The 13,988-nt window shown below is 41.9% G+C and overlaps 1 protein-coding gene and 1 pseudogene across 2 annotated transcripts; one reads left to right on the top strand and one right to left on the bottom strand.

The window, feature by feature from the left end:
* The first annotated feature begins 5,420 nt into the window (after positions 1 to 5,420).
* Positions 5,421 to 6,350, top strand: LOC126935917 (olfactory receptor 4B1). Its single transcript, XM_050758065.1, has one exon. The coding sequence runs from the start codon at positions 5,421 to 5,423 to the stop codon at positions 6,348 to 6,350; it is 930 nt and encodes a 309-aa protein (XP_050614022.1).
* Positions 6,351 to 9,658: 3,308 nt separating this feature from the next.
* On the bottom strand, positions 9,659 to 10,082 carry LOC126934741 (prothymosin alpha-like; annotated as a pseudogene). The gene has a single exon (XR_007719108.1). The product of XR_007719108.1 is annotated as a prothymosin alpha-like (transcript).
* Positions 10,083 to 13,988: the final 3,906 nt, after the last annotated feature.

Below are 13,988 nucleotides of genomic sequence, written 5' to 3'. Positions count from 1 at the left end.
TTTGGGAAAGTGCTGGAAGAAAAAGGAGGTAATTTGTTATCAAATAGCTGCCTTTCTCTTGGGGAAGGTGGAAACAGAAAGCAGAAAGAAATGTAAATAAATACCAGAAAATCTGAGCTAAGAAAAGCTACTATTTATGGAAAGCTTTCTATTTGCTGGGCAACCCTGTTAAGTACTTTATATATTTTATCTCGCATCTAATTCTTGCAACAACTATGCCAAATATAATTTGCTACTCTATTGAAAAAAAAAACTGTTAATAAGGACACATGATAGGTGGGCGGTAGAGCTAAGAGTTGGCTCCCAATTTCAACACTCACCCTCTTTACCACTGCTTTAGACCAGTTCCTGAGAAGAGTGAAAGGCAGCTTAGCCAGGGGTCCTTGCTTTGTTTATCTCTGTCCTTTAGAGGACCCTGAACCTCGAACTGTCTCCTCCACTAAAAGGCAGGTCACTTGCCCTTCTGGATTCATCACCTCTGTGCTCTCACAATGACTTCATTAAGCCATCTGACATAATTGTATTAAGTTCCTCTAATAGGCTTTTTTGTTTGCTTTTAAAATGTATATCATGTGGCCCATTATGGTAACCTTCTCAGCATAAGGACTCGTGTGTGTGTGTGTGTGTATGTACGTGTGTGTGTAAGAGAGTTAGCATTTTAAGTGAGAACTGGGCTATTCATGTCCAAGTAACACTGGACAAACCAAAGAACAAAAAATGTCTTCTGGAAAACATAATGATGTTAGGGTCCTTCCCACTCAACTCATAGAAAATATTCTAGAAGTAGGTAAAGTATCTCAATTTCAGCATGTGCGGCTTTGACCCAGTGCAGTAAAATGTTTATTTCTGAAATAAAAATGATCTACATTGTTTATAACTTTATATATTTGGTGAGAAAGAGTCTCAGGTAGGTTGTAAGAGGTCAACAGACTTAAAAGAAAACGTAGAGAGATAGCATTAAAGAATCTAGTTTTTTTCTTATCAATCTACTGGTTAATCAGTTTATCATCAATTAAAAGTCTATATATATACTGTGCACCATCCGTGAGGTTGACATTTAGGTGCTATGTGGGTGTAATAAACTTTGACTGTTTTTCTAAAGACAAACAGGTGACCATAAAACCACAGTGAGAGAAAAGAAAAGAGGCTGTATGAAGATAAAGTGTGTGCTGCGTTGTGTGCTTTCAACTGTAGGTGGTAGAAGAACTTCATTTATTCATTTAAAAATTCAATTAAATGAACATTTGCTGAGAAGTTATTAGGAGGATTCAGAGATGAATAAAGGCAGCAAAGAAGACAGATACAGAAACAGTAATTACAATAAAATATGCTAACTACTCCAGTAGAAATATGTAAAAAACATGGAAGAAGGCCGGGCATGGTGGCTCCTACCTGTAATCCTAGAGCGTTGGGAGGATCACTTGAAACCAGGAGTTTGAGGCCAGCCTGGGCAACATAGTGAGATGTCATCTCTACAAAAAAATTAAAAAATGACCTAGGCCTGGTAGCACTTGTAGTCCTAGCTACTCAGGAGGCCAAGGCAGGAGGATCCCTCAAGCCTAGGAGTTCAAGGTTACAGTGAGCTATGATCACGCCATTGCACTCCAGGCTGGTTGAAACAGTGATACCTTGTCTCAAAAAGAGTAAAACACAACAAAACACGGAAGAGGTGTTGCCTGGCAGTGCAGCGATGGGTGGTGTTTGACCTGAGTATTAAAACAAGAAGAAAAGTTAGTTAGAAAGTCAAGATATGCATACCAACCAAGCAGAGGGATTAGCTTATGCAAAGAGACAGTTTTTTTTTTAGAATGATACATCGTTCAGAATGGCTGGAGTACAAGCTCCAGTTAAGAGTGACGGCAACTGAATCTAGAAAGGTGAGCAAGCTCCAGTTCTTGGAGAGTCTTAATGTCATGCTGATGGTATTGGACTTAATCTTGTAGTCAGTGGAAAACCATTGCTAGATTTCAAGTCAATGCATGGCTTTATCAGATTTGCATTTTAGAAGTATAACAATCATAATAGCTTACATTCTTGGAGGGCTTGCTATGAGATATACTGTGTGCCTTCTTGCATTTAGCAGAAGGATGACTTAAACTGATTTCTAGAGTTGAGAGCAGAGATGAATGAATCAGTGTTGAAGTAACCAGAGAAAGCTTCCTAGACAGCGGACATCGTAGACTAGCTGGCACTTGGAAAGGGAGGCAAAAAGGGATGATACATCAGGTAATGTGAAAAGTAGGAAAGATACCCCTGTGTTGGGGATCAACTTGTATTTATGAGAAGGTGAGGAGACCTCGAACTGAGATTGTGTGCAGTTTAGTGCCCAGTAATGTGGGTTCGAAGGGGGCTGTGGAAATCTTGCAGAGGTTTCTAAAAGTCAGATGGAAGAATTTAGGATGGATTGCCAGCCAACAGGGAGACAACGGCAACTTCTGAATGATTTGGAGGTACCGAGGGAAGATGAAGAATTTCTAACTTGAGTGTGCAGAATAGACTGGGATGAAGACTAGGGACGTCTGGGAACAGATGGAGCATGTAGATGTCTGCGGTCATCCTCACATCCTTATGTCCTGCTTGAAGATGGCAGCTGCAGGAAGACAGAGGAGGAAACTGGTGAAATCAACAGGACATAAAGATTGTGTGAATATGACAGGTGGAGGAGGCATGAATTAGACGTGACTCCGTGGTTTCAAGCCTGAGGGACGGGGAAAGTGATGGTGCTGCTACAAGGCCCAGTGTGAGAGGGGTTTCTTTAGCTTACCTGCGCTGGGAGGGAATGACAGATTCCATAGCTTGGTCTCACCAGCTGCATTGCTACCTCCCATCCAAATCCCTGCCCTGGGACAAAGTAGGAGAGGGGAATGCCTGAGTCTCACACTCTGCTCGGGATCCTACATGGTGTCTTGGTCTTGTGTGATCCAGAAATGGTGGAAATGGAACATTCCCAATAACGTGGAGTTTCTAATGATGCTCCTGCTATTCACAGGGAGGGATTAGTAAATGAATTTGGCCAAATTTTGTATTGATCATGAGTTTTGATGCCATTTCTCCAAGGCCCTGGGGTGGCTAATCCCTTTCTCCTCTAGCTGAGGTGTGGTGGCTCTCCACTACCCTTATTTACATAGGCTTGGTTTCAGCCTATGTAACTCATAAGCTGTATTTCTTTAGGCAAGTTACTAAACTCTGAGACTCATTTCCCTGATCTATCAATTATCTACCTCAAAGAGGTAAAGGAAGAATTAAATGAGGGGATGACTGTAGATCCTGAAATACATGGCAGCAGCATCTGCAGTTGTGGTTGTTAGGAAGACAGTGACAATGAAGATGGTGAACATTTGGTAACCTCAATACTTACCATCTTCATCGTCATCCTAACAACCACGTGACAGCAAACATCAGGTAACAAGATGCTCTAGTTCCTCCAGGCCACCAGACCCCTTCGCAGCCTTCTTGGGTTGTTTTTGATGCTTCCCTTATTTCCATTCCTCTGCACTAGTAAGAGGGCCCATCTTGCTTTCTCTCTCCCATTCAGTTGTTTTCTCGGGTACCTCTTCTTTCTTTCTTTCTTTGCTTTTTTTTTTTTTTTTTTTTTTGAGACGGAGTCTAGCTCTGTTGCCCAGGCTGGAGTGCAATGGCCGGATCTCAGCTCACTGCAAGCCCCGCCTCCGGGGTTCACGCCATTCTCCTGCCTCAGCCTCCCGAGTAGCTGGGAGTACAGGCGCCCGCCACCTCGCCCGGCTAATTTTTTTTGTATTTTAGTAGAGACGGGGTTTCACCGTGTTAGCCAGGATGGTCTCGATCTCCTGAACTCGTGATCCGCCCGTCTCGGCCTCCCAAAGTGCTGGGATTACAGGCTTGAGCCACCGCGCCCGGCCCCCCCTTTTTTTTTTTTTTTAAACACCAGTTAATACTCCACTTCATCTCCAGTTTTAGCCAAGCACCTTACTGAGCATCTCTCAGCAGATTTTTACCTTGTGTTTCTCTTCAAATTTTCACGATGAGAGAAATTAGGGAGGAAAAGGTATTGAATCTATTTTCAAATGGAAGCACAAGTAGAAGAAGGAAAAGTAAGATGAATAAGAGACGCTTCAAAATAATTTTATTTTATTTAATTTTTTTTGAGATGGAGTTTTTCTCTTGTCACCCAGGCTGGAGTGCAATGGTGAGATCTTGGCTCACTGCAGCCTCTGCCTCCCGGGTTCAAGCGGTTCTCCTGTCTCAGCCTCCTGAGTAGCTGGGATTACAGGCGCCTGCCAGCATGCCTGGTTAATTTTTGTATTTTTAGTAGAAATGGGGTTTCACCATGTTGGCCAGGCCAATCTCGAACTCCTGACCTCAGTTGATCCATCTGCCTTGACCTCCCAAAGTGCTGGGATTACAGACATGAGCCACTGCACCAGGCCTGAGATACTTCAAAATAGTTTTAAAAGCAGAGAAAATCTTGAAGGTTTTCTCTCCTTCATTTCATAAATGTGCTGTTTAATCATATGAAGTTACAAGCCTCCTGAGGCTAGAACCATATTCCATTCTCCTTTCCTATGTCCTGAGTTGCCTAGGCATGTGGTAGGTACTTAATAAAACCTTTGGTTCAAAGAGTTGTATTAAAAGAAATCCTGCACCTTCTGCTGACAAAAATGTTTGCTAATGGCAAGCAAACTGGAAGACAGAAACAAGCAAAATGGTGATGTCCATCTATTATATTCAAACTATTGTTCCATAGGGAGCTATACTCCAAACAGCTTCTGGATGTTCACTTAGCTCTCAGCTGCCAAAATTTTCTCAAAATGGTTGTAAAAATTCATGAAGCTATAGGACTGGGCGAAAACCATAGGGTCTAAAAGAATTCGGAAACTTACGTAGTTAATGTAAGGAAAACATCAAAGGTATTCTTTAAAATGGAGACATTTCAAGTACATTGGCATTTCTGGGGAATAAATAAATGGAGGAAACAAAAGAGTCAGGAGCAGAAGGTCACTATACAATCTCTAACACAAAGGCATGATCAGAGAAAATGGAGAATAGGAGAAATGTTAGTAATTAATATAAATGGTTTTCATGCTGAAAGTGGTAATTTTTTTAGTGGGGTATACATGAAGTAATGTATGAGTTGGAGTACTAAGATCTGGGAGGCTTGGCTAATTCACAAATTCTCTGAGCCTCAGTTTTCTTACTTGTTATATGGGGATCATAGAGTTTTTATGGGGTTGCTTGACCAGTGTCTTGCATAGGGTAGGCTATTGAGCACCAAATGAATAAACATTGACTATATAAATAAATAAACAAATGAGTCAGAAAATATACATGAAAGGGTTTTATTAACAGGCAAGTGCTAAACAAACATGAAGGATTAGTGTTAAGATTGCATGTGCTTTGTCGCAGGGCTTTTCTCTGAGATCTGTCTTCTTCAAGTGGAATCCATGGCCAGTACAAGTAATGTGACTACGTTGATTTTCACCGGCCTTTTCCAGGATCCAGCGGTGCAGAGAGTGTGCTTTGTGGCGTTTCTCCCCGTGTACCTGGCCACAGTGGTGGGCAATGGCCTCATCGTTCTGACGGTCAGTATGAGCAAGAGTCTGGATTCCCCCATGTACTTCTTCCTTAGCTACCTGTCCTTGGTGGAGATCAGTTACTCCTCCACTGTTGCCCCTAAATTCATCACAGACTTACTTGCCAAGATTAAAACCATCTCTCTGGAAGGTTGTCTGGCTCAGATATTCTTCTTCCACTTCTTTGGGGTTGCTGAGATCCTTTTGCTTGTGGTGATGGCCTATGATCGCTATGTGGCCATCTGCAAGCCTCTTCATTATATGAACATTATCAGTCGTCAACTGTGTCACTTTCTGGTGGCCGGTTCCTGGCTGGGGGGCTTTTGTCACTCTGTAATTCAGATTCTCGTCATCATCCAATTGCCCTTCTGTGGTCCTAATGTGATTGACCACTATTTCTGTGACCTGCAGCCTTTATTCAAGCTTGCCTGCACCGACACCTTCATGGAGGGGGTTATTGTGTTTGCCAACAGTGGATTATTCTCTGTCTTCTCCTTTCTCATCTTGGTGTCCTCTTATATTGTCATTCTGGTCAACTTGAGGAACCATTCTGCGGAGGGGAGGCACAAAGCCCTCTCCACCTGTGCTTCCCACATCACAGTGGTCATCTTGTTTTTTGGACCCGCCATCTTCCTCTACATGAGACCCTCTTCCACTTTCACTGAAGATAAACTTGTGGCTGTATTCTACACGGTCATCACCCCCATGCTGAACCCCATCATTTACACACTCAGGAATGCAGAGGTGAAAATCGCCATGAGAAGATTGTGGAGCAAAAAGGAGAACTCAAGGAAGGAGTGAAAAAGAGCTTAGGGATGAAAAGTGATACAAAATGTATGTCTGATTACTCTCTGTTCTTGAAATGGATTTTGATTTTAGTGGGATATTCAAGAACGACAGAAACAAATATAAAGGCTTAATGATACTGCTGCTGTGATTCTCCTTAGCAACCGAAGACACTCGGTATCCTGGTGTAATGTTTGAAGGACAGAGGGCAGATAGCAACAATATCATGGGCTTGGGTAATATGAAGCCTCAAACTAAGTGCAAATGCAAAGGAGAACATGTGGACAAATGTTTTTTAGATTAAATCACTTCGTCCTGTTACCTCCTCCCTTCCTCACTTCTTTTCTTTCTCCCTTTTGCTCTTCCTCCTTCCTCCCTCCCTTCCTTCTTTTCTTCCTTCATTCTTTCTCCCCTCTTTGTTCAAACTCCCTCATGATAACAAACTCTATTTCATTAAAAAAGGAAACCAACCAGATGAATTATCAGGGAATATTTAGGAAGGAGGGCACCAATCTGATCTACAATGTTGACAAGTATGTCTTTGAAAATTACATCCAGGAAGGCCGGGCGTGGTGGCTCATGCCTGTAATCCTGGCACTTTGGGAGGCCGAGGCGGGTGGATCACGAGGTCAGGAGTTCAAGATCAGCTTGGCCAAAATGGTGAAACCCTGTCTCTACTAAAAACTACAAAAATTAGCTGGGCATGATGGCACGTGCCTGTGGTTCCGGCTACTTGGGAAGCTGAGGCAGAAGAATCTCTTGAACTCGGGAGGTGGAGCTTACAGTGAGCCGCGATTGTGTCACCGCACTCTAGCCTGGGCAACAGGTCGAGACTCTGTCTCAAAAAAAAAAAAAAGAGAGAAAATTATATCCTGGGACTACTTTTCTATTCTTTTTGGTTGGCTCTTGGTATCTTGTACCATAGACCATTGGCCATGAGCCCCAGAAAAGTCCCTGGAGCAATTTTACTTCTTGTGACATGTTTTCACAAGAGATGGTCCTTCAATCTCTCTGGTCTTTATCACAATGTCTAACATTTGTAAACAAAATAATGTCAAAAAGACATAATTCTACCTATCAATATGGAGAGATCAAGTCAAATATTTTCACAAATACAATGTTTCACAAAAGCATTGTTAGTCTTATCCAGATGTGAAAAATACATAATGTAAGAAAATGCTTATTAGGCCTAACTTAAAGAATGAAGGGGAGGGTGATACTGTCCAAGCATGCTTCTACTCCAGACCTCTGTCCCTTGTTCTAAGTGACCATGAAAGGCCATTTCTTTTAATGCCTATTAGTATTTCTTGGGGAAGGGAGATGAGATAGTCTGTGTCTGCACTTTTGGTTAACTTCTCAGCATCTCCGCCTTACCCCATTGTTTTATATAATTGTACACAATTTATAGACTATCATGAAGTTGGCCCCTGTTGGCTTTAAAATTGCACATATTGGCATTGAATTTGCATGACATCCTCCGCTTTTTCTTGAGAATCAGGCGAAATAATTCAGACAGCTTCCCTAGCAGAGGGATGGAGTATCATGGGTGTGCTATAGATCTTAGGGCTTTTTCCTTTCTATTGTAGGCACTGGTTGAACACATAGGTAAATAGTGGTTTTAAAGGCACCAGCAAACTTTTCTCACTTCCCTTAGTGTTCCCATTAACGCTGTCCATAGACGACCATCATTAATCCCTGAGAAAATGCTGCTGCTTCTGCTTGGAATAACTTTACTTCCCTTTTCTGTATGACAAAATCGTATACATTCTTCAAGACCTAGGTTCAAGTCATCTTCCCTATAAGATCCTTCTCTGACTTCCCTCCTCTTTGGGTTGAATTTATGTCTCCTTTCCACAGTCATTTTTACATATTATTGCCCTATCACTTCAATTCTAATTATTTGATGTGTTTCTCTCTCAGTAGACTGTAAGCTCTCAAGGGCAGGACTGTCCAGTGTCCCTTCTTTGCAGCTCTAAATATCATGCACATAGTTGATACTTTGTGCATGTGGAATAAACAACCCTTTGGGCTCGTGCACAATCCTCGCTATATCAATTCTTACAGGTTCTTTTTGAACACTTTCATGGTGAGGAGCACATCTTTCTGTTGAAATTCTAAGAGCTCAGGCTCTGACATTTGTTAGGCTGTTCCAATTGCCTGTGAGCCACAACCCAAGAGCCAAAGTACTTAACTTCCCTGAACAACTGTTTTTGTGTAAATATAATGACTAACAATAATATGAACTTTATAAGATTATTCTGGCTGGGCACGGTGGCTCATGCCTATAATCCAAGCACTTTGGGAGGCCGAGGCAGGTGGATCACTTGAGGTCAGGAGTTTGAGACCAGCCTGGCCAACATGGAGAAACCCCATCTCTATTAATTCGCCAGATATGTGGTGTGTACCTGTAATCCCAGCTACTTGGGAGGCTGAGGCAGGAGAATCGCTTGAACCCGGGGGATGGAGGTTCCAGTGAGCCAACATAGTGCCACTGTACTCAGCTTGGGTGACAGAGCGAGACACCGTCTCAAAAAAAGAAAAAAAAAAAAGAAAAAAAGGGATTATTCTGAATATTAAATCAGATAATATACCTGAAAAGCTTTTAGAAAAGAACATGGTCATCAATAAGTATTAGCCATCCTCATCTTCATCATTAGAACTGGTTACTAATTTTTTTTTTTTGAACAACTCAGCAAAATAAAATTCCTGTTTATTGTTGGACAACATTGTTTCACACATACATCAAACAGGCCAAAAAAAAAAAAAATAGCAACTTCATAGACAAAAAAGGGAAAAATCAAACCTTTTATCTTTGGCCTTTTTAACCATCTCATACAAACCAACTACTTATAGTATAGCTAAGTACATACACAAAAAAGTTACTGGAATGCTCGGAATAAGATTGTTTTTCTGTTGTTGTTTTTGCTTTTTTTACAAGTTTTTTTTTTTCTCCTTTGAGATTATAATGAACATGGTCACACCACAAGTAAAGTCAGCTCTGAAGGCTGGTTTGGTCATCCGAGATCATTAAAAATGGCTGACCCTAACAATATGTACAAAAATATAAAATGTAAATAAAAAATACAAACAAATTTCCTTTTTAAAGCACTTTTAAGAAAAAAAGCAGGGTCTTGGAAGTTTTGGTTCTTTTTTCCTCCCCTGTTGCAAATTCTCATCGTTTGGGTTGGGCGGTGGAGAGCGCGTGTCATCTGCAGGTGGCACTGCCCACGGTGGGGGGCGGGCGGGCCTCTCTGCTCGCAGGTGACCACGTTTAGATTCTGAGACGGGAAGTGGAGGGTGAATAGGTCACGGAGGGCTTTTTTTTAGTTTAACTTTTACTTTTTTGCTGTCTAGTCATCCTCGTTGGTCTTCTGCTTCTTGGTATCAACATCGTCATCCTCATCATCTTCACCTGCCCGCCTGCCCATAGCTGACTCAGCTTCCTCATCTTCATCTCCATCCTCTTCCTCACCATCACCTTCTTCTTCCTCCTCCTCTTCCTCCCCACCTTCTTCCTCTTCCTCATCTACCTCATTGTCAGCCTCTTGCTCCCCATTTTCCTCATTCTCAGCATTCCCGTTAGCAGGGGCGTCTCTTCCATTTTCTGCCTCTTACACAACTTCCTTTTTCTCCTTTAAGTCCTTGGTGGTGATTTCGGAGCTGGTGTCTACGGCTGCGTCTGACATGGTGGGGCACGCCGGTGATCCGATGCAGGGGATTAAAAAGAAAGCGAGAGTTCAGCGACTCTGGCGATAAATCTGCCCGAGTCCGCGGAGCGAGGAGGCAGACGAGGAACAATGCAAAGATGGCTTTTCAGAGCAGCCAGTCTGGTGATTAATTTTATTTCGTGTGATGACTGCATCTCTGCCCACGCAATGATCATTCTGTCCTGTAGAGCTACTCAGAATAGGCCTTGATTCCACCCCAAAAGCGTTCAAGCATTCTAAGGTAGTTCAATACACATTCTCTGTTGCACGCTGCATTGCTTCTCTGAACGTAAGCATTCTCTGTTAGACCATCTCCCTGGCGCATCATAGGTACTCACTTAGTATTTGTTAAATAGATGTTGACTGTAAAATAGCTTCCCTATACTTTTTTATGCTAAATGTTTTCATATCTTGTTAATGTATATTTTAAAACATCTGCTCCCGAACTAAACACAGTGAAGTCACCCTTCCTTTCTCTTGCTATCTTGCTTGTATTAAAGCAGGCTAGGACTTTAGGATGCAGGTTGTGGTAGAAGTCCCTTACTCATGGGCAGGCTTGGTTTCCTCTCTGAGAGCTGTGGATAGGACACCATCAGTGAACTCTGAGTGGTTGGATACTGCACAGGCAGATAATATCTACTCTAACTGAATGGTCAAAATTCTTAGGGATCATGTCACCTACCTCTCAACCCTCAAGAGAGCTGAGACTTAGATCTGTTGAGAGCTGATAACTCACTTTGTTCTGGCCTTGCTGAAGGAAGCACAGAAGTTAAAGGAAAACATTTTTTTTCATTGTTTTATGAGACAGAGAATGTTGTAAAATTTTAAAAATGTCTTCTCAATTAACAAAAGTAGTATCGTCTAATTATACCACTTAGCACTGGAGAACATGTAGTTAGCTCTTGGTCATTGATTTTCTCACAACATCAAAAATGTATTTTTAAGAGAATCAATATAATATGCTTTCTTTAAAGAAAAATTAGTAAAGTGCTGTAAACTACTCAGATATATAATTTTGTATCCTCTGTCCATTAATTATTTGTATTCATTTAGGTATAGGTTTGACTGCATATAACAGGAAAAAAAGGAACTTTTAATGAGATAGAATTAAAAAAGTTCAGGGGCAGAAAGTCCAGCCCTGATGGAGATATTCTATATCTGTGCAGTTCAATATGGCAATGCTTCTGAGCATTATGGTATAGGGAAAAAATATGGTAGTGTCTACAGAGCACTTGAAATATGGCAAGTGAGACCCACAAAGTGAATTTTTAATTTATTTACTTTTAATAAGTTAATCTCAATAGCCACATGTGGATGACATACTGGACAACACAGCTCTAGCATTGCATTTCTATTCCAGCGGACAGGAAAAGAGAAAGGAGGGGGAAAACTGATCACTTTCCCTTTTAAGAGATTTTCCAAAGGTGCCATATAGCGCTTTTGCTTTCATCTTACTTGATAACAATTACTAGCGTGGTGAAACTTAATTGCAAAGGGGGCAGGGAACTATAATTTTTTTTTTTTCGAGACAAAGTTTCACTCTGTTGCCCAAGTGGAGTACAGTGGCACCATCTCGGCTCACTGCAACCTCCCCCTCCTGGGTTTAAGCGATTCTCGTGCCTCAGCCTCCTGAGTAGCTGGGACCACAAATGTGTGCCACCATGTCCGGCTAATTTTTGTATTTTTAGTAGAGACAGGGTTTCACTATGTTGACCAGGCTGGTGTCGAACTCCTGGCATCAAGTGATCCACCCCCTCAGCCTCCCAAAATGTTAGAATTACAGGTGTGAGCCACCACACCTGGCCAACTATAATCCCTTATAGTGTGTGGAGTTGTGTTCAGTGAAAATTCAGGGTTCTGTTCTGTTCCTAAAGAGGAAGAGGAGAATGGGTGTAAGGATTGGCATAGAGTCTCAGGCACTTTACACAATTTCCATGTAATTATAATTTTTTCATAAATGAGGTTTGCAATATCACAGAGTCTCATTGTTGCCTAATTCACTTAATTATTCACTCATTTCAGGACTTTTAAGGTCATTTAATAATTTACTCAACAAGACTCACTGAGCATATGTTACATGCCAGGTGTTGTTCTAGAGATGTGGTGGTACTTAAGACAGAGACCATTCCTGCCTTCATGGAGCTTGCTTTCTAGATAGACATTCTGTTTTCTGAAGCTGCTGTGGTCTGGATCAGCATTGCCAATAGAACTTTCCGTGATAATGGAAGTGTTCTTATTGTACGAATACACGCTAGTCCCTAGCCACGTGGCTACTGAGTCCTTGAAATATTTCTAATATGACTAAAAAACTAAATTTTAAATTTTAGTTAATTTTAATTAACTAAGTAGATGTAAATAGTCACACATGAGCAGTGGCTACCAAACTGGGCAGCAAAAGTCTAGAGCACTTCAATGTTTACTTCTGCTTCAAACTTGTAGCTCTTACTCAGGGTCAGCAGCAAGACTGCCCTTGTCCCTGGACAGTGATGGCTCTGTGGCTTTAACTTCAGGCTTTCACTAGTCAGCTCTTCTAACTCACCCTCACATGGTCATCGGCTCACCACCCCTCACCCCAGTGAGGTGCCAAGGTGGCTGGAGAGAAGGGGCACAGTGCCAGCCCATGCCATTCCCAGTCCACCTTGCCCCTTTGTCTCTCCACCCGCACTTCAGGAATGAACTTCAGGCCTGTGTGACCTCCTGCCCCCTGATGAGCAACGTCTTACAGGGACCTTTTGCATCATTTGACACAGCTGACTAGTCTCTCCTGGAAACTATACATCTTTGTTTCCACGATCCCATTCCCTCTCGGTTCCTTTCCTAGCACACTGGCCGCTCTTCTCAGTTCCCTTTGCCGATGCCTTCTTATTTCTCCAATTTCTAAGCATCTCTACCTGACCCAGGGCTTCATTTTCAAACCCCTGCCCTACCTACTCAAGAAGTTCCCATTGAGTCTCCCAGCTTTAAATAACACTCATGAGTTTATGACTCTCAAATTTATAGCTTCAGCCTGGACGTCCTCCCTGAACTATGATGTATATACTCAACTGTCTACTCAACACCTCTGCTGGGAATTTTGAAAGGTAACTTCACTTAATGTGTCTAAAAACGGAACTATCTTCCCCACTCCCCTGCTTTTCCCACAGTCATTCCCAGCTCAGTAAATGCAACTCTGGTCCAATTGCTGAAGTCTAAAACCTTGGAGGTGTCCTTGATTTCTCTCTTTTTCTCACTCCTTTCAATAAAAGACCAGAAAATCTTGTTAGTTCTACCTTCAAAATACGTCCAGAATCTGCCTACCTCCTAAAATCTTCATTGCTACCATGCTGGCTCAAGTCACAGTCATCTCTTGACTGGCTTATTGTAATGGTCTCATGACTAGTTTCATTGTATTTCCCACTTTACTTCATTCTTCTCAAGACAGCAGCCAGAGATCCTAGTAAGAGATGACCTTTCCTTACTACCTTATGTAAATAATATCCACCAGCTTTCCCCATCATACTCAATCTGTTTTATTCTTCTCTGTAGAACTTGTTATCTGATTTGCCTATCCAGTTTTATTGGTTTACTCTCTGTCTCCATTTCCATTATGTGCTGGTGGGGATATGAAGGGTGCAACCTCCACACGTCTAGGCACTTTGTTTCTTCACTGCCAAATCTTCAACACCTAGAACAGTGCTTGGCACTTAATAGGGCTCAATATTATTTGTTGAATGAATGAATGAATGGGCAAATGACATCTCCTTCAGAAGAAATTCTCATCATATTACATGATTATGACCCACTTTCATCATTGATGGGGAGACTGAAGCACAGGGAGACTAAATGATTTCTGTTTTTATTTTTATTGTTTTGAAGACAAGGTCTCATTCTGTTGCCCAGGCTGGAGTGCAGTGGTGCAATCATAGCTCACTGCATCATTGAACTCTGGGGCTCAAGGGATCCTCCC

This window comes from Macaca thibetana, chromosome 14, assembly GCF_024542745.1.
Source record: "Macaca thibetana thibetana isolate TM-01 chromosome 14, ASM2454274v1, whole genome shotgun sequence".
NCBI lineage: Eukaryota > Metazoa > Chordata > Mammalia > Primates > Cercopithecidae > Macaca > Macaca thibetana.
Note: the sequence above shows the minus strand (reverse complement) of the source record. Positions and strands in the feature narration are given on the sequence as shown.

What these genes read in the sequence shown, in the direction of transcription:
- LOC126935917 (XM_050758065.1), top strand. Translation starts at nt 5,421, where the DNA reads ATGGCCAGTACAAGTAATGTGACTACGTTGATTTTCACCGGCCTTTTC.